General features: G+C 32.2%; 2 protein-coding genes across 2 annotated transcripts; one reads left to right on the top strand and one right to left on the bottom strand.

Moving 5' to 3' along the window:
* The first annotated feature begins 265 nt into the window (after nt 1-265).
* LOC115698651 (tubby-like protein 8) lies at nt 266-3,759 on the top strand. The gene is made up of 9 exons (XM_030625781.2): nt 266-1,026; nt 1,136-1,250; nt 1,837-2,013; nt 2,115-2,173; nt 2,253-2,355; nt 2,443-2,532; nt 2,622-2,714; nt 2,854-2,921; nt 3,429-3,759. Exons 1-9 carry the CDS (start codon nt 518-520, stop codon nt 3,502-3,504), a joined length of 1,290 nt encoding a protein of 429 aa, XP_030481641.2. The 5' UTR covers nt 266-517; the 3' UTR covers nt 3,505-3,759.
* A 214-nt stretch (nt 3,760-3,973) lies between these two features.
* Nucleotides 3,974-12,393, bottom strand: LOC133030424 (uncharacterized). Its single transcript, XM_061103162.1, has 5 exons — nt 11,708-12,393; nt 10,419-11,608; nt 10,129-10,319; nt 4,647-4,755; nt 3,974-4,578 (listed from the first exon to the last, which is right to left on the bottom strand). The coding sequence occupies exons 1-5, from the start codon at nt 12,391-12,393 to the stop codon at nt 3,974-3,976; spliced, it is 2,781 nt and encodes a 926-aa protein (XP_060959145.1).
* Nucleotides 12,394-18,434: the final 6,041 nt, after the last annotated feature.

Below are 18,434 nucleotides of genomic sequence, written 5' to 3'. Positions count from 1 at the left end.
CCACAAACTGTTATAGACAAACAAACAAAACAAAATTGTACAATAATCCAAAACTAATAATATACTAAATTTCAAATATGTTTCCCGCTTTTCAAAAATATATCTTTTTCCCCTAGTAAAGAAATACATTAAAAAATACCTCTTCTTATTTTTAAATTCCTCCACCAATGCCACACACAAACACATTCACAAATGTACAAAAGGCCAAAACAAACAAGTTCCCAATAACTTCAAAAAAAAAAAAAAAAGCTTCCAATAGTTTACCGTTACTCCCATATTTTCCACCTAACCTAATCACACACACTTTCCCATGTTTTTTTTTGTTCTTCATTTTTCAAATTCAAACATTACCATATATATTAGTTACACCACCAAAAACTCATGTACATGTACTTCTATACTTCTCCTACTAAATCTATCATTTTCTTTCCCAAAGACTAATTATCCTACAAAATGACCATAACCCATTAATCAAAATCCAATCTTTCTCATTCCAAACAACCCAATTTTTCCCACCATGATTTCTGGGTGTAAAAAATCTTCATTTCCTAGACAAACATCATACAACTCCCTTTACGACAACCCTCTTTTACTCGACGAGCTTCGTCATAATCGTAGCAGTAGCGAAGGAGGACGGTCTTTCCCTTTAGCTCCCATAAACGACAATATTCAGCAAACCCCATCAATCTCAAACGACAATAATAATACTAAGAAGAAGAAGAAGCAGGAAGAAGAAAGCGATGATAAGGAAAATGTAGTTGGTATTGTAAATGGGTCTTCTTCTGACTCTTTTGGGGCTCCAAAGAATTTGACTTTGAGTAATATGAAATCACTTTCGACTGGCTGTAAGCCTTTCAAACCATCTTCGCTTCAGTTTTGTATGCAAATGAATGAGCCTGACAAGTCTTTTGGTGCTTTTAAAACATGGGAGCCTAGTGAGTCAGAACACTCTAGTTCTTTGAAGATATGGGATTATTCTGATTCTGAGGCTGCTCCTGCTTCTTCTTGGTCTACTCTCCCTAATAAGTTAGTGGCTTTTTTTTCTTTTAATAAATATACAAAAAGTGTAAGAAGAAAAAAATGATTTTTCTTTGAATGAGATATGAATTGGGTGTTTTATTGGTTGTTGTTTCAGGTCATTAATGTGCAGACCATTGCCTATGGATATAGGAAGGTGTACTTGTGTTATTGTTAAGGAAGCATCACCAGATGGATTTCATGGGGGGACTTTGTATTCTCTGTATACCAATGTAAGATTTTTCTGTTTTGTTTTCTTATTTCAACTGTAAAATATTGGGGTAATTTCAAATAGTCAATGTACTATCATATTCATATAAATGTTTTGACTTTGGAGATTGGGTTTTTTCATTAGGACCTATATTTTAGGATTTCTATTAAGAAAATACCATCTAGAAAAGATTGATCAAATAGTAATTAATAATTATATTTGGCACTTGTGCCTAACATTACACGTTTTCATGTGCTGTGGTTTTATTATTGATGATGCTCAACCACTTGTTTGTTTTTTAAGAATTAGAAATTGAAAGGTGATTTTTAATGCTTAATGGCTTATTATTTTGGTTTCTTCCATATGGGAACAATATGTAGTAAAGGTTGTTAAGGAGTAATGCTAAACCATTGATGATTTTCACCACTTTTTAATAATCAAATTACTAGAAAACCAGTCTTATGCTGCTTCTTTTGAATGGTGGGATTGTATTGTTTCAGTATTTCCTCAAAAGCTACATTTATATTTCAGAATCAACACCTTTAAACTATGATTTCTAGAGAAATAGGTGCTATATTTATATTTATATTTGAAATTTGAGATCGCAGGAAGGTCGAGGAAGACAGGATAGGAAACTGGCTGTTGCTCATTGTAAACGGCGAAAAGGGAAAACTGAGTTTACTATTGCTCAGAGTGTGCAGGGATTAACATCTACTTCTGATGGTAGCTTACTTGGAACTGTTACTGCTAACTTGATGGGTTCAAAATATCATATATGGGATCAGGTTAAACTTCTTGCATTTGAAGTTTTGTACTTTTCAAGTTGAATGTAGACATTTTTGTTATCTTTATCATTAACTTAAAAGCATTATGTTAATCAATGCAGGGCAGTACTTGTCTGAATTCTCCCAACAAACAGTCTAAATCGCTTATCGCTGTTGTAGGGTGAGCTCATCTGCATTTTCGTGTTGAGTTTGTCTTTGTTATCACTTCTAGTTCTTATGGTCATTCCTTCTACATGCAGATTTTTACCTACAATCACCACTTGGACTGGAAGTTACAGAAGCTTAAGGGCATACATACCTAAACACCAATCAATGCAGCTAAAGAACACTAATAATACTCAGGTTTTTCAACCACTTCTTTGTTATACTAAATTGTTTTCTGATTCTGTAAGTAAATTTTTGTGCTAACTTAAATTCTTTTTGTATCAGGTTCAACACATTAAGGGATTGCCAATGGACTGGGAAGGGAAGAAGGATAAAGTTCATCGGTTAGTCTCGAAGGTTCCACAGTACAACAAAGTAAGAATTTGGGGAACTTTATTTTCTCAACACACAATAATTGTTTAAAAATGTTTCTCATGGCATATATTTTTCATATGTTGAATCAGATTTCAAGGCAGTATGAGTTAGATTACAGAGATAGGGGAAGAGCTGGTCTTAAAATCCAAAGCTCAGTAAAGAATTTCCAGCTAACTCTAGAGGTATGACTCGAGTGTTACTTTCGAAAACATGCATATTTTTTGCATAGACTAGCTCAAGTAGGATGTGTTAAAAAATGATGTTGAAATGAGACATCTTTGGCTTGGAATTATGCTTACTTACATTGTATGGTTTACTCAGGAGAGGGGAAAGCAGACAATACTGCAGCTTGGAAGAGTGGAAAAATCGAAATATGTGATGGATTATAGGTAATGATCTGCGTGAATTAAGGTTTTGTTAAAACATTTTATGCATGGTTAATTAAATGCTAGAGAAAATATCAGGACTTTGTATTTTTGAAAAGTTACCGATTAGATTTTCTGTTTTGTTAAATGATAAATTGGGTCGTGTATTTTTCAAATTGGTATAAAATAATACCGTGAGTTCAATTTTAATCAAATTTTATGTTATTAGCACGAACATATACAAAAAAAATGTAACTAATCTGGCCATAAATTTTCAAGTAAGGTTATTATTAAGTTTTATTTTAATGAAAAATTAGCTCACGATATTATTTTATACCATTTTGAAAAATACAAAATTTGAATTGTCATTTAATAAACAAAGGGTCCGATTGATAACTTTTGCAAAATACAAGATTCAAAATAGTATATATTCTTTTTTTTTTTTGGAATAAAAATAGTATATATTCTTAAGAATGCTCAAATGCCTCTAAAGTCTTAACGAATACATCATATTTTTGTTTTGCATTGCAGGTATCCATTGACAGGTTACCAAGCATTTTGCATATGCCTCACTTCTATTGATCCAAAGCTTTGTTGCAGTGTCTAATGATCTTAGTCTTTGTAGTTCAATCTCTGAACACAAACGACTCAAATCTTCAACTGATTTCAAGTTATCTTGAATTAATGCTATGTAAAATATGACTAGGCTTTGCCTTGATACCCCAACTTGAGACTAGCTCAAGTGGTTTGGGGGTGTACTGTGTTTTAAGGTTTTCTCCATAAAGGGAAAGCTTTGAAGTTTTGAGCAAAAATTAAATCAAGGCATTAAGGTATAATGAAATAATGAAATCACTTATTTAAATGTCTTGATTGTTGATATGCAAATATAATATGTATTTTTTTTAATGGAAATTTAAACTTAATTAAATCTTAAGTTATGTCACCAAATAAAGTAGCAAATTAGTTGGAATAGACTCTAAATTGAAACGAGAATCAAAGATATATCTTAGTAGCTTTAGCAAACATGTGAGCTATTACATTAATTGATTGTTTAACAAAAAAAAAACAACATTAATTTAAGATGCAAATAAAACTTTACAATCTAGAATGACCAAACCAAACAAATAAATTATATTGATAGAGCTTTGAAGAGCTTGCACCCTACAAAGGGAGTCGATTTCGACGAAAACATAAGTCCAGCTACGACCCTTTAACCAACTAAGAACTTCACAGACGCCAATGACATCCACCTGGCCCGAAGAGAGCTTAGTCCAACCCTCCACCAACAAACTAGCAGAATTACGAGCAACAATGCCCGAACCAAAACTCCTACCACCTTCAAACAACGCAGCATTCACATTAACCTTGATACTATTTGCTTGTGGCAAAGTCCAATGCTTAACACAATCAAAGGCCCAAATAAAAGGCCATGACAAATCCATACATTTTTTAGCACATTTCCATTGATCAAGATACTGGTATGCGAATGCAACTATGTCCCCGTTCACAAAAGCTTTCCCCTTCCAAACCAAGTTTTTCTTAGCCCCCCAAACTGCCCAACAAATTGCTGCAACTCTACAATTTGCTTCTGCAGAATTATTGCAGAAAAAACTCGAGCACCAGTCAAAAAAACTGGCCCCTACAGGTACCTCAGTACCATCACAACACTTCTTAGGACTCACTACAGGTTACCAAGACATGCAAGATTGACTCCTCTTCAATGCAGCAGAGAGGACACAAAGAACTCACAGCTACATGTTTGGTACATAATTGTCTCATTGTTGGCAAACAGTTGGTACATGCATGCCAGACCAGATTTTGGATCAAACGCCACAGAGTATACGCCAAAGAGAGTTATCTGAGTCATCAAACCAGTGTCTTTTATAAGAGATCATTCAAAATCTCATCATCCCAGACGAGTTCACCTGATCTCATTAAGCTACAAACCCAAGCGTCCTGAAAATCCGAAATGATTCGAGTTAACCATTGGGCTTTCATCAAGATGTTACAACCAAGATATTTAAGTACAAATCATATTGAATTCTAGTTTCAAATTGAAATGCATACGTACTGATGTATGATTCTTTGTAGAAAATGCAATAAAGAGCATTATTCTAAATTTGATTTTAGGATAAAAAAATAAAGGGCTTTTTTGTACACCAAAAACAACATAATTACAAAAAATGTGCAAAAAAAATTATTTTAAAATCTTATATATTTTGAAAACTTATTAGATGAAATCATACATTTTAATCATTAAATAATAAACTATATTTATTAAAGCTCAAAATAAACAATTTCGTAAAATTAATTAAACAGTTTTACAAAAATAAACAAATTAATTTTTTTTATTAAAAGATAAATGTTTCTTATCTATTTTAGTATGAATTATTATAATTTAATAAGATTTTTTTTTAATAAAATACAATACAAAAATTATAAACATTAATGTATATAAATATAAATCAATACTTAAAATTACTAAAAATAAACATAACACATAGAGTGATATAACAAACATATCTGAATATTATAATTTTGTTTATTAAATTAGTATGTTTAATAAATAGAAAACAAAATAAACATATATATATACAAAGTATTTTATATTATTAGTATGTTTATTCTAATTGTAAATATAAAAATAGACATAGACAATTTATACTATACTAAATTTTTTTTCTATTGTTTCTATATATTGATTACTTTTTAATGAATTAGTGAACGAATTTTTTATTGAAGCGTAATTCTTACATCAAAAAATAAATAAACAAACATAACTTTATAAACTCTAAAAATTATTTAATTAGAAAAAATAAACATGACACAATAAACAAATAAAAAGATAAAGATAAACAATTTTTTATATATATATTATTTATTTTCAAAAAAAATTACTAAGAAATAAACATAACACACATAGAGTGATATAATAAACTTATGTGAATATTATTATTTTGTTTATTAAATTAGTATGTTTAATTAATAGAAAATAAAATAAACACATATATAAAATATTTTATATTATTGGTATGTTTTTTATTATAATTGTAAACATAAAAATAAACATAGCCAATATTACTATATATATAATAATCAATAATTATTACTATATATATTATAAAAGAAATTGAAAAAAAAGTTTTTAATTATATATAAAAATGTATGAGAAAATGATAATAAATTTTTTTTGCACATATTTTGTAATGAATTAAAATAATGTATACAAAATTGTAAAATGCCCAAAAATAAACTGAAGTAGTTGAAAGAGAATAAGTATCATCAAAAAATTTGCACATAAGATTTATAGTTAACTACAAAAAAAAAGTACTTTTCGATACTTTTGTCATCAATTTCTTTTCATATAAATTATTATTTACAGTAAATAAAACTAAATAGAAAGTTTAACAACAATTATTAATGATTATCCAACTTCTATATAGATGAGAAAAGTGCTTCTAATTATACGTACTTTTTATTTTATTTCATTAATTTGTCACACATTAATTATTATTTATATAATTATTTTACTTAATTATATATCATAAAATACATTAATTGAAGGCAGAAAAAGAAAGAGGAAGCGCGATGATAGCAACAAACAAGATTTAACGCACCTGGATAAATTAGAACAGATAATAGAAGGAAGTAGGCATTCCTTCTCGCTATAAATAGAAGATCCCCTCATTGAAAAAGTAAAAAAATTCTTGATCACAGTACTAAACTAGTCGAAACTCTATTGAAATACACCCTTAAATTCACACTTGATGAGCTTAGCAAGCAAGCGACCTAAACTTAATCGAGAGAATTGAGAGAAAAATTGTGTAAACTGATTGAGAATGTAATTCGACTAGATCAAACCTGGTGTAAAGAATTCGAAGTCTTAATAACAATTTGTTGTTGAACTAATTTTTCGCATCAACTGGCCATATTCAATATATTTAGGCATATTCAGATCTGATCCAATTAATTTCAGTCATCGATCCAACATCCATTAGATATTGGATTAGATCGGCTCTATATATTAAATGTATTTCATGTATATCTATTGCATTGTTCAAATTTATCCAATATTTTAGATTTAGTATTTATTGAATTAGATTATAATGTTTTAATCTTAATTTTCATATATGCATATATATATATTTTAAGCATATAATAATATAAAGTTTAATTGCTCATCTAAAATTTAAGTGAAAATACTAATGAGTTCGATTGAATAGAGATGTTTTAATCTTATTTATTTAAACATTTTTTAATCAATAATTGCTACTTTGCAATTCTCTTATTCATATTCTTTTCTTTCTTTTAATTGTCCATGAACTTTTCCTTATTTAAAAATACAAATATTAATTGATATTAGTGTATTTGGTATACCTTGACTTTTATTTAATAGGGTCAATATTTTATTTTTGGTATCCAAATTTTTGAATTAATTTTATTAAATTCTCACTACAAGAAAATATAGGAATACCGGCAGAAATGGTAATCCGCCGGTATTACTTTTTAAAAATAATAAAAAAAATTAATATTTAATAAAAAATATTAATGCCGGCGGAATAGGAGTATTACTGGCGGAAAATCCGCCTCTAATTCCTTGGGCAGGAATTTTACCGCCCAAAATTTAAAAAGACTATTACCGGCGGGTTCCGCCGGTATTAGTAGATGACCGATTTTTTATTACCGGCGGAACCCCTATTAATACCGGCGGGTCCTGCCGGTAATAAAACTTTATAAAAGACCCCCCCTTCACTCTGAAAACATTTTTCATTTTCCCCTCAAATTTTTCCCCCAAATTTTTTCCCACCCGATTGCTCCCATTTCCACCGCCCCTTTCTCTTCTCCTCCTCTATCTCCGGCCATTTCTCTATTTTTTACCGGGATTGCATCGCCGTGAACCACCATTGCATAGGTATTGTTTCTTTTATAATATCATTTTTTTGTTATTATTTATCTCTGTTTTAAATTTGTTTTGTAATTATTTTTTTTATTGTCTTTGGTTTAAGTATTGGGTACAACCGACTGCGATACAAACGGAGATTTGGGACGTCGGAGGAGGAATTAAATCTTCTACCAGAAATTAAGAGGTTGGTGTTTTTAATTTTCTGTTGGTATTTTATTTTTTGTGTTTTGAAAATTTTTGTAATTATATGAATTTATATATATATATGTGTATGGTTGATTGTGTAAATTATAAGTGTATAATTTTGTTTATATATATAAAATGTACATATATGTGTTGTATGTTTATATATAATATATATAATATTTATACCGTGTATAATATTTGGAAATATGAGTAAGTTTTGATTTTAAATTTTTATTTACAGTATATTGTATATAGTAATACAGTATATTCTATATACAATATATTATTGTATATACAATATATATAGTATATTATTATATATATTATGTAATAGTAAATGTATTTTATAGAGTTTATTATTTAATTTTGTTAAGAAGTTATGTCATTCATTTTTTAAAAAAAATTACAACTTGTAAATAGGTACAAAATTATAAAATTGTTATATAATTGATTATTTGATTATTTTTAAAAAAGATATAGTAAAAAAATTAAAATAAATCTATATTATTGAAAAAAATACTTATAATTAAAATACTTTTTTAATATTAATTATATAAATGTAAATATATATAAATGCTTTTTATGTATATAAAAAATAAAAATAAAAAAAACTTTTTTTATGTAAATGATTAAATAAGATTTTAAAATCTAAATTATAATTTTTTTAATAATAAAAATTTAAGTTATGAATTTTTTTTTTATAAAATAAACACTTAATAATTAAATATAAAAAAATTAATTAAATAATAAAATTTTAACATTTAAATAATTAAAAGATGAATATTAATAATAATAATTTATTTTTTTAAATAAAAAAATTAATAAATGAAAAAATTATTGTAATATTTACTTTAAAAGCAAAAAATATTATTTTGATGTAAAGAATTAAATAATTTTTTAAGATTTTAATTATAATTTTTTAAAAATAAAAATTTAATATAGGAAAATATTTTTAAATAATATTTCTTTAAAAATTAAAAATAAAACATATATTTAATAATGAATGTTAATATTATAATAATTTATAAATAATTGTGTAAGTTATAATCTTTATAATAATAAAATTTTATTATAGTAGAAAATAAAAGTAATAATATTATAATTTTTACATGGTGAATAATAATTTGTCTAAATAAGTAACAATGCATGATTTTTTTTTTTTTAAAAAAAATATCATAAAATAGTATAAAATATCTTAACTAGCATAAAATAGCATTGTGCAGCAAAAACTTGTGTATGGTCAAATGGGAGGATCTCCACAACAGTCTATGTATGGTCAGATTTTCAGTGCGCAGAGTCAGCAACAACAGCAACCTACTTTGGTTCGCCCGCAGACTCGACAATTTGTGGAGATCTTACCTACATTGCAGATTGGACAACCTTATTATCCTACCCCGCCGGCTCCTCAATCTCGTGATAATCCCGACGGTTCAAGACTTAGCTCGAATGCAGATGAATTTCTGGAATTTACTGATTTGAACAATGATAATTAGGTTTTTTTAATTATGTAAATTTTTATGTTTTAAAATTTATTTGAAGACAATTTCCTAATTTTATTTAAGTTAATAGTTTATATTGTAATAGACAAATTAAAATTAATGTTTAATTTCTTAATGTTTGATAATGTCTGATTTCTAATTAATAATATATTTATAAAATAATTATTATATATATAATTATAATTAATTTTATTATATAAATATTAAAAATAATAATTTTTTTATATAAAAAATATTAATACCCGCGGAATACTGAATGTGGTCCGCCGGTATTAATGTGTCAGCGTATAAAAGTGCTGACACTAATACCGGCGGACCCCACCGCTATTAATCCGCCGGTATTAATATTATTATCGGCGGAAGTCCCTTTTGGTCGCTAATAGTCATTAATAGCAACCAATTAATACCGGCGGATTCCGCCGGTAATAATTATTACCGGCGGTTTAGACAATTAATACCGGCGGATGTCTCCGCCGGTACTATACAAAATTCTTGTAGTGTCTATTGAATATTTATATTTATGAGCCTACAATAAAAATTAGCTTAGGAGGTTCTTTTAATAGGGTCAATATTTTATTTTATTTTATTTTTTTTTTTGAGGTAAAATGGTGACATTTTATTAGCAAATTGAATCAACCATTACAATGTTTAAAAGATCATCCGGAGCAGTACTCTCGGTAAACATACGAACTGAGTGAAAACAAGAGCTGCGAGCCATATAATGGGCAGCCTTGTTAGCAGAACGTTTAACAAATTGAATCTGAACAGATTTTAAAGAATCAAGCAACTCTTTGCACTCTTGAATCACCACGCCAAAGGGGGAACGTAGAAGAACTGAAGAGTGTACAGCTTGGACAACCACAAGACAATCGGTTTCCAGCTGAACATCATGCCACTGCTTGTCTTTGATCTAGCTAAGCGCTTCCTTGATGCCTATCGCTTCCACCACAGCAGCCTCTAAGTGTCCCGGTTTACTACTTGAAAGAGCTTCAAGAAGGTGGCCATGGCAATTGCGAGCCACTAAACCAGTCCCATACCATCCTTCAGCCTCAAAGATAGCTCCGTCTACGTTGACCTTAATCGTATTAGTAACCGGTTTAGACCAATGCTCACTTCCTTCATTTTCACCCGAAGCCAAAAATAAAGGACCCTTCTTTTTCAATTGAGCATTTTTCCATTGATTAAGGTTGACTCTAGCAGACAAAATTACATCTGATGCTGAGGTGCTCTTACCTTTCCAAGTGAACGCATTACGGGCATTCCAGATGGCCCAACAAATCATGACAGCTTCCTCTCTTACATCAGAACTAGAGGGCATGACAAACGATTCAAACCAGGTTGAGAACTTTCCATCCAATAAGGCCGCCGCATTTAAAGATGATCTATGCCAACAGCTTTGGGCAAAGGAGCATTGTATCAACAGGTGCACAATAGATTCATCCTCAAAATTACACATGGGACATTGCAGATCCAAGGGAACATGTCTTGAGACCAGCTGAACCTTCGTGGGAAGAGTTTCAGAAAGGGAGCGCCACAAAAAATGAAGTACCTTTGGTGGGACATTGATGTTCCAAGCTATCTTCCAAAGTCTCCTTTCATCAGCTGACAGGAGTAAACCATCTTCCTTGTGTAACAAGTTATAGGCATCTTTCACTTTATACACACCAGAAGGATTAAGAGACCAATACCAGAAATCAGAAGGAGCCGAAGAAATAGGGGTCTTACATATCAAATCCCGATCACGGATATTAAACAAATCATTCAGCACTTCCAAGTCCCAGCTTCTATCATGATTATCCATTAGGCTAGCCACTTGACAGTCATCTAACCCCACCAGTTGGGTTGTTACAAAGGGATTGGATGCGTCAGGGAGCCAGGGATCCCGTTGAATATTAATGGAAGTTCCAGGCCCAATATTACAACGCACCCCCGATAAGACAAGCTTCTGGGTATCAAAGATGCTCTTCCAAATGAAACTTGGATTGTGACCAAGTTCAGCAGTAAAGAAAGAGCCTCGGGGAAAGTACCTAGCCTTGTATAAACGACTGACAAGAGAAGACTCATTAACAATCAATCGCCAAGCTTGCTTACCCAGCATGGAGAGATTAAAATCTCTTAAGTCTCTAAATCCCAGACCACCAAAATGCTTATGCTTTGTCAGATGTTGCCAACTCTTCCAATGCACTCCATGTGACTTTGAACTATCAGACCGCTACCAAAACTTGGCCATCATCCCCTCAAGTTTGTTACAAGTATCAACAGGAAGAAGAAAAACCGACATAGCATATGAAGGGAGAGCCTGGGCCACTGTCTTCACAAGAACCTCTTTTCCAGCTTTAGATAAAAGACGACCCTCCCAACTTAGAATTCTCTTTTCCATCTTATCCTTAAGGAAACCAAGGATAGCATTTTTATTCCGACCCATAGTGCAAGGAAGACCCAAATAAAGACTATTTGGCGGGGCCTCAATCATACCCAAAAGAGAACACATTCTAGCTTTAACAGATTCTGTCGTATTCGAACTAAAAAAGATGGTGGATTTGGCTAAGTTCACCTGTTGACCAGAGGCTTGTTCAAATAACTGCAGCAATCTAATGACATTCAAAGCTTCCTTTTTAATAGCTTTACAATACAAGTAGCTATCATCCGCAAAGAGCATGTGTGATATAACCGGAGCTCCATTACACACCCTACAACCATGCAACTCACCCCGAGCCTCAAAAGACTTAATAAGAGATGAAAATCCTTCAGCACAAATCAGGAATAAGTAAGGCGAGAGAGGGTCACCTTGTCTAATACCTCGGGAAGGAGTGAAAGGATCCAACTCATGACCACCATGAGTGACCGAATAGGTGACTGTGGAAATACATTGATAGATGAGATTAGTCACACGGCTATCAAAACCCATCTTAAGCATCATATCACACAGAAAGACCACTCAACTCTATCATATGCCTTGCTTATATCAAGCTTTATAGCCATGTACCCTTCCTTTCCAAGCCTTTTCCTTTTCAAGTAATGCATCACTTCAAAGGAAATCATGATGTTATCAGTGATGAGCCTTCCAGGAATAAAAGCACTCTGATTGTCAGAAATGACCAGAGGAAGAGCAACTTTTAACCGGTTAGCTAACACCTTATACAGGACATTACATAAGGCAATCGGTCTTAGATCAAACATATGAGAGGGATTCTTCTTCTTAGGAATAAGCACAATATTAGTATGATTCAATCCCTCAGGTAAGGAGCCAAACAAAAAGAAAGAACGAACTTGTTTAATTACATCCTTACCCACAATATGCCAGCACTTTTGGTAAAAAGCAGGAGTCATCCCATCAGGACCTGGGGACTTGTCAGGGTGCATTTGAAAGAGAGCATCTTTGACTTCTTCATCAGTAATTGGCGCAAGCAGAGCAGTATTATGATCTTCAGAAATCGTAGGACTAATTCCAGTAGTAACATTCAGAGAGTTGCACGTCCCACTAGAAAAGAGAGTCTTGAAATAATCAGCTATTACATCTGGAAGACCATTGTCCCAATCTGCCCAAGAACCATCATCTCTCTGAAGCTTATGAATGAAGTTAGAGCGACGGCGCGAGGTAGCAGTAGCATGAAAATATTTCGTATTCTGATCACCCTCCTGAAGCCACAACTGTTTGGATCTTTGACGCCAGAAAATTTCTTTTTGATTGAGGACTTCGAAGAGATTATTCTCAGCATCTTTAAACCGTCTCAAAGACATATCATCACGCCCAGCTTTAAACTTTCTTGCTTCACTCTTCCAATGTTTCAACCGAGAGTGAAATTTCCCCAAATAATCACTATTCCACGCTGTAAGCTTGGTACCACATAGCTGAATCTTCTCCTGAATCCCACTCAAAGCAGACTCCACCCAACAATCATTGATAACTTGGAAACACATGGGCTCTCGGAGCCAAAAGTTCTCAAATCGAAACTGCTTATGACGAGAGATATGAGACTGACTAACCATATTAAGTAACAAAGGACTATGGTCAGAGGAACTCAATTCCAGGTTCAACAACTGAGCTGAAGAGAAATAGACCAACCATTGCTTAGAAACAAGAGCCCGATCAAGGCGAGATTCAATCCAAGCATCCGAACCACGACTCTTTTCCCAAGTAAATTGATGGCCAATAAGCTCTAAATCACTCAATTCACACTCTTGAATTGTTTTCTGAAAACCCTCAATAAGCCAGTTAGGATAAGGAGCACCTCCACGCTTGTCTTCATGAGACAATATGTTATTGAGGTCCCCAATAACACACCAAGGCAAAGAAGAAGCAGTAGCCAATGTTTTCAGTTGATCCCAAGTAGTCACCCTTGCATTACGGTTAGGCTCCCCATAAAAACCAGTTAACCGCCACACACCTTGATCAAAAGAAGTAACCTCCACATCAATGTAATTATGAGCAAAATGGAGAAGGTTAATGTCCCCATTATTTCGCCAAAGCAGAGCTACACCACCACTACGCCCAATAGCATCCACCGCAAATAAGCCATCAAAACCAATAGCAACTCGAATTCTTTCCACAACTTCCTTTCGACACAAAGTTTCACACAAAAAAATAAAATTAGGCTTCTTTTGGATTACAAGATCCTTAAGGAATTGAACGGTCCGAGGGTTCCCAAGCCCACGGCAATTCCAACTAAGAACACTCATAATGTTTGGTGGGCCTGGACACCAGAACCCACCAAAAGCCCATTTTTTGAAAGAGTAGCATTATTTGAAGACATAATCAAATCATCTTCCATAGCATCATTCGGCCCATTTGAAATTTCCACATCATTAGGCCCACTTTCCATAAAAACTACCTCATTTGACCTCCTCCTTTTGTGGTCCGAAATTTCATTGGCCAAAAATAAAGTAGTGGTATTTGGTACAATCAAAGCATTCTGACCAAAATTCTCAATAAATGAATTTTTATTAAAAGAATGAGGAAATAAAGGAGATTGATTACCTCCCATAAAGTTAGGAGAAATCGGTTTGGGGTGTAAATTGTCGTGATTCTCTCCATCAGTTAAAAAAGGCAACTTCTCTTTGCCTCTGGTAATCGCATCAACGGACTGCATCTTCTCCTTCCCTCTGTTCATCGCCTCCATGGACGGCAAAGGGTGGTCCTCGGCTTGGACCTCAGCAGCCGGTTCACGTGGTCCAAACGTGTGTACATCAGCCTCCGTACCAGTGCGTAAGTATTGAGAGTGAAGCAGATAATTCTTCCGACGAGTTTGAGCCCTCAACCATTCACCATACGGCTTGACAATGGCTTCCTCCGGTGTGTCGAACAGTTTGTGACAGAAATTTTCAGTATGGCCAATAATACCACATATATAACAGAAGCTTGGTAGGAACTCGTATTTAAATGGCGCCCAAAACCATTCACCACCAGCCTTTTTGAGTTTCATTCTCCTCTTGATCGGTTGATCAATATTGACTCGGACCCGAACACGCAAAAAATCACGCCACAGTCCATTGTTGTTCTTCGGATCGGTTTCAACAAGCTCTCCGATCACCTTCGCTGCCTCCTTCACCACTCTCTCCGTCATGAAACCCGAAGTTAAACCATGAATCTGCACCCACATATCCAACTTATTCAGCAGGATCGATTTCGGATCTCCACCGCGCGGCACTCTTCCAAACAGAAAAAGGAATCGATTGAACGTCCACGGGCTTCCATTGATGACTCGTTTGATATCGATTTCATGATAGAATTGAAAAAGATAAAGGTTGGGCCCCAATTCCTTAACAAACAACCCTTTACCAGGCTTCCAAAGTCCTGCCAAAGTGTGTCTCATTGCTTCAAAGTCCACCGTTCTAGCGTTCAAAAACCTTCCCACCAAACAAAACCGATCATCAAAAATTACCTCCTCCTCCGAGTCGAGAACGTCAATCTCCACACCCTCCTCTTCTCCTTCAATATCGATACAGGCGTATCTCTCCTCCATCTCCTCCATGGATCGGCTGTTGGAAGCCATACACAGTCCACTCGTATAACTTGTTACACTATTGTATCCAATATTAACCCAGAAAAATAATAACCCAAAAAGAAATAACCCAGTAAAAGACAAAGAAAGACTTTAGAGAGAAAAAACAAAACACATGCCAATAGGCAAGACTTTGGGTCAATATTTTATTTTTAATATCCAATTTTTTGAATTAATTTCATTAAATTCTATTGTATATTTATATTTATGAGCCTACAGTTAAATTTTATTGAATATTTTTGGTATGTGCCCAGATTTTGATTATTGTTGATCATACTTAAATTGTCATTAATCTTATTTACATAAGAGCAATTTGCGGCGAAACCCCCTTATGTTTTGATTTTTATACACTTAACCCCCTTATCTTTATTTTTGGTGGCAAAACCCCTTTATGTTTTAATTTTTATACACTTAACCCCCTTATCTTTTTTTTTTTGTGGCAAAACCCCCTTATGTTTTAATTTTTATACACTTAACCCCCTTATCTTTTTTTTGGTGGCAAAACCCCCTTATGTTTATTTTTCTTTGTAAATTTGACACGCCAGTTAAATATTACCGTTAAATATCAACTGGATGACCACTGTATAAACCTTTGTATATGTAACGGTAAAACCTCGAAGTCGATACAGTATTAATCCAGTTAGTATTTAACGGTAATATTTAACTAAAACTTTAAATTTGCAAAGAAAAGTAAACTGAAGGGTTTTGCCACCAAAACAAAAGATATAGGGGTTAAGTGTAAAAAATTAAAACATAAGGGAGTTTTGCCACCAAAAAAAAAGATAAGGGGGTTAAGTGTATAAAAATTAAAACATAAGGGGGTTTTGCCACCAAAATTAAAGATAAGGGGGTTAAGTGTATAAAAATCAAAACATAAGGGGATTTCGCCGCAAATTGCTCTTTACATAAATATTTATTTGTATATATATTCTATAATATAAATTAGAAAAATATGAATTTTATAAACATGCAATTATTGTTATTTTTTTAGATAGGCTTGCAATTTTTAGTCTTTTACTACAAGAAATATATTTTAACATGTGGGTCGCCTAAACAGTTTTTTAGTCAATATTACAAACTAATAAATGATAACAATTGTATTATTTTAAAATATTTTAACTTGTCACTATCTTATTTTTTTAAAAAAATTTTTATTTATTTATTCAAAATTTTGGCAGCATAACAACTTAAAAATTATAAATCCAAAATTTTATAATCTACAAAAATATTAAGCAATCAATGCAGATCAATATGTCCATGAAAAAATAATTCACCCATCCGACCACAGTACATTTAATCACAGAACCTTCTTCACTACGGATGAATATTTAAGATATTCAAACTCTTCTATATCATGATGTACATATATAAGTGCTATGTATTTTCTAATATAAGAAATGTAAAAATAATTACAAACCTTTGAAATGCAAAAAAATTATTATAGAGACTCTACTGGGCAGCAGCAGCGATCCGATGTAGTAAAATAAGAACTAATTTCACAAAAAAAAAAAATAGCATATGAACATATATTTATATACACAAATATATATACACTTATCTTATTTAATTATATTTATACACACAAATTTATATTTATATATATAAATATATACATTAACATATACACAAATATAAATATATATACTCACACATTATATACATATTCACATATATATATATACACACACAAATATATATTTACATAAATAAACCGAAATATATACTAAAACAAACATCATATACATCTTCACATATATAATCAAACTAAAAAATATATTTTTATACAAAAATACATATTCATATATACATATTTTTGCATGAAATCCCAAAACATCACTACTCTCAAATAAATTTTCCCAAAATTAACATAAACTAATTTTTCAATATTATTCAATTTCAGAAAAATTTAACAACAAAAAAAAAAAAACACACACACACACACAAATTTAAATCACACACAACTTTATATTTTCACACACACATTTCATCAAACACTTTCTAAGCATAATTAATTTTACAAAACTTAATAATATAAATTCATCATCTAAAACAATATATATAAAAATAACTTAATCTAAACCAATAAAAATATAAAAACCATACATTTATGGTCGGTGATGGGGGCACGGTGGTGGTGGAACGGTGGTGGCAGCACGGTGGTGCGGGACGACCGCGGGGACGACCCACGGTGGTGCGAGACGACCCACGGTGGTGCGGGGACGAGCGGAGGGTGGTCGGGGGACGGTGGTGCGGGGACGAGTTTTGGGTGGTCTGGGTTTTTCGATTTGTAGAAGAAGGGGCTGCTTTTTTGGTCTGAGATAAAATGAAGAAGAAGGGTGTGAAGGTTTAATTAATTAAGTATTAGGGGCGATATATCGCCTTAAATGGTCGACAAGTGGCAAGTTTTCAAACTATTAGGGGCGACTTTTGTCGCCCCTAATGTTATGAGCGCGAAAAATCCCGCCCAAAATCAACGGTTCTATTTTTGACATTTGAGGCGACATGTGTCGCCCCTAATACTTGATTTTGGCGCTTCTACACGTGTTAGGGGCGACATATGTCGCCCTTAAAGCTTTAAGAATTAAAAAAAAAAAAAAAGATTGCATAAGGGGCGACAAATCAAAGTCGCCCCTAATATATACCCATATTATTAGAGGCGACAATATGTCGCCCCTAATAAATTAATTTGTTGTAGTGTGATTTTTAAACATCCCATCCAACATCCGATCTTATCCAACTAGATATTTAATTGAATTAGATTGATTTATACACACTTATATATAAAAATATTTATACATTTAATTAATTAAAGTGTAAAAATAAGTATTTTTACCATTGATAATACTCAATTAATAGTACATAAGAAGTCCAATAAAACACTAAATATTATTAGACAAATAAATTATAATTAAAAACAATAATAGTGTCTATTAATAAATAAAAGTTG

This window comes from Cannabis sativa, chromosome 8 (assembly GCF_029168945.1).
Source record: "Cannabis sativa cultivar Pink pepper isolate KNU-18-1 chromosome 8, ASM2916894v1, whole genome shotgun sequence".
In the NCBI taxonomy this organism is placed as follows: Eukaryota; Viridiplantae; Streptophyta; class Magnoliopsida; order Rosales; family Cannabaceae; genus Cannabis; species Cannabis sativa.
This window is presented reverse-complemented; position numbering and strand designations above follow the sequence as displayed.

What these genes read in the sequence shown, in the direction of transcription:
- LOC115698651 (XM_030625781.2), top strand. Translation starts at nt 518, where the DNA reads ATGATTTCTGGGTGTAAAAAATCTTCATTTCCTAGACAAACATCATAC. An exon ending in ATTTCCAGCTAACTCTAGAG is followed by an intron (nt 2,715 to 2,853) that starts GTATGACTCGAG and finishes TGGTTTACTCAG; the next exon opens with GAGAGGGGAAAGCAGACAAT. An exon ending in AAATATGTGATGGATTATAG is followed by an intron (nt 2,922 to 3,428) that starts GTAATGATCTGC and finishes TTTGCATTGCAG; the next exon opens with GTATCCATTGACAGGTTACC.
- LOC133030424 (XM_061103162.1), bottom strand. Translation starts at nt 12,393, where the DNA reads ATGGGTTTTGATAGCCGTGTGACTAATCTCATCTATCAATGTATTTCC. An exon ending in TGCTGTGGTGGAAGCGATAG is followed by an intron (nt 10,320 to 10,418) that starts GCATCAAGGAAG and finishes TACACTCTTCAG; the next exon opens with TTCTTCTACGTTCCCCCTTT. An exon ending in TATGTACCAAACATGTAGCT is followed by an intron (nt 4,579 to 4,646) that starts GTGAGTTCTTTG and finishes GGTAACCTGTAG; the next exon opens with TGAGTCCTAAGAAGTGTTGT.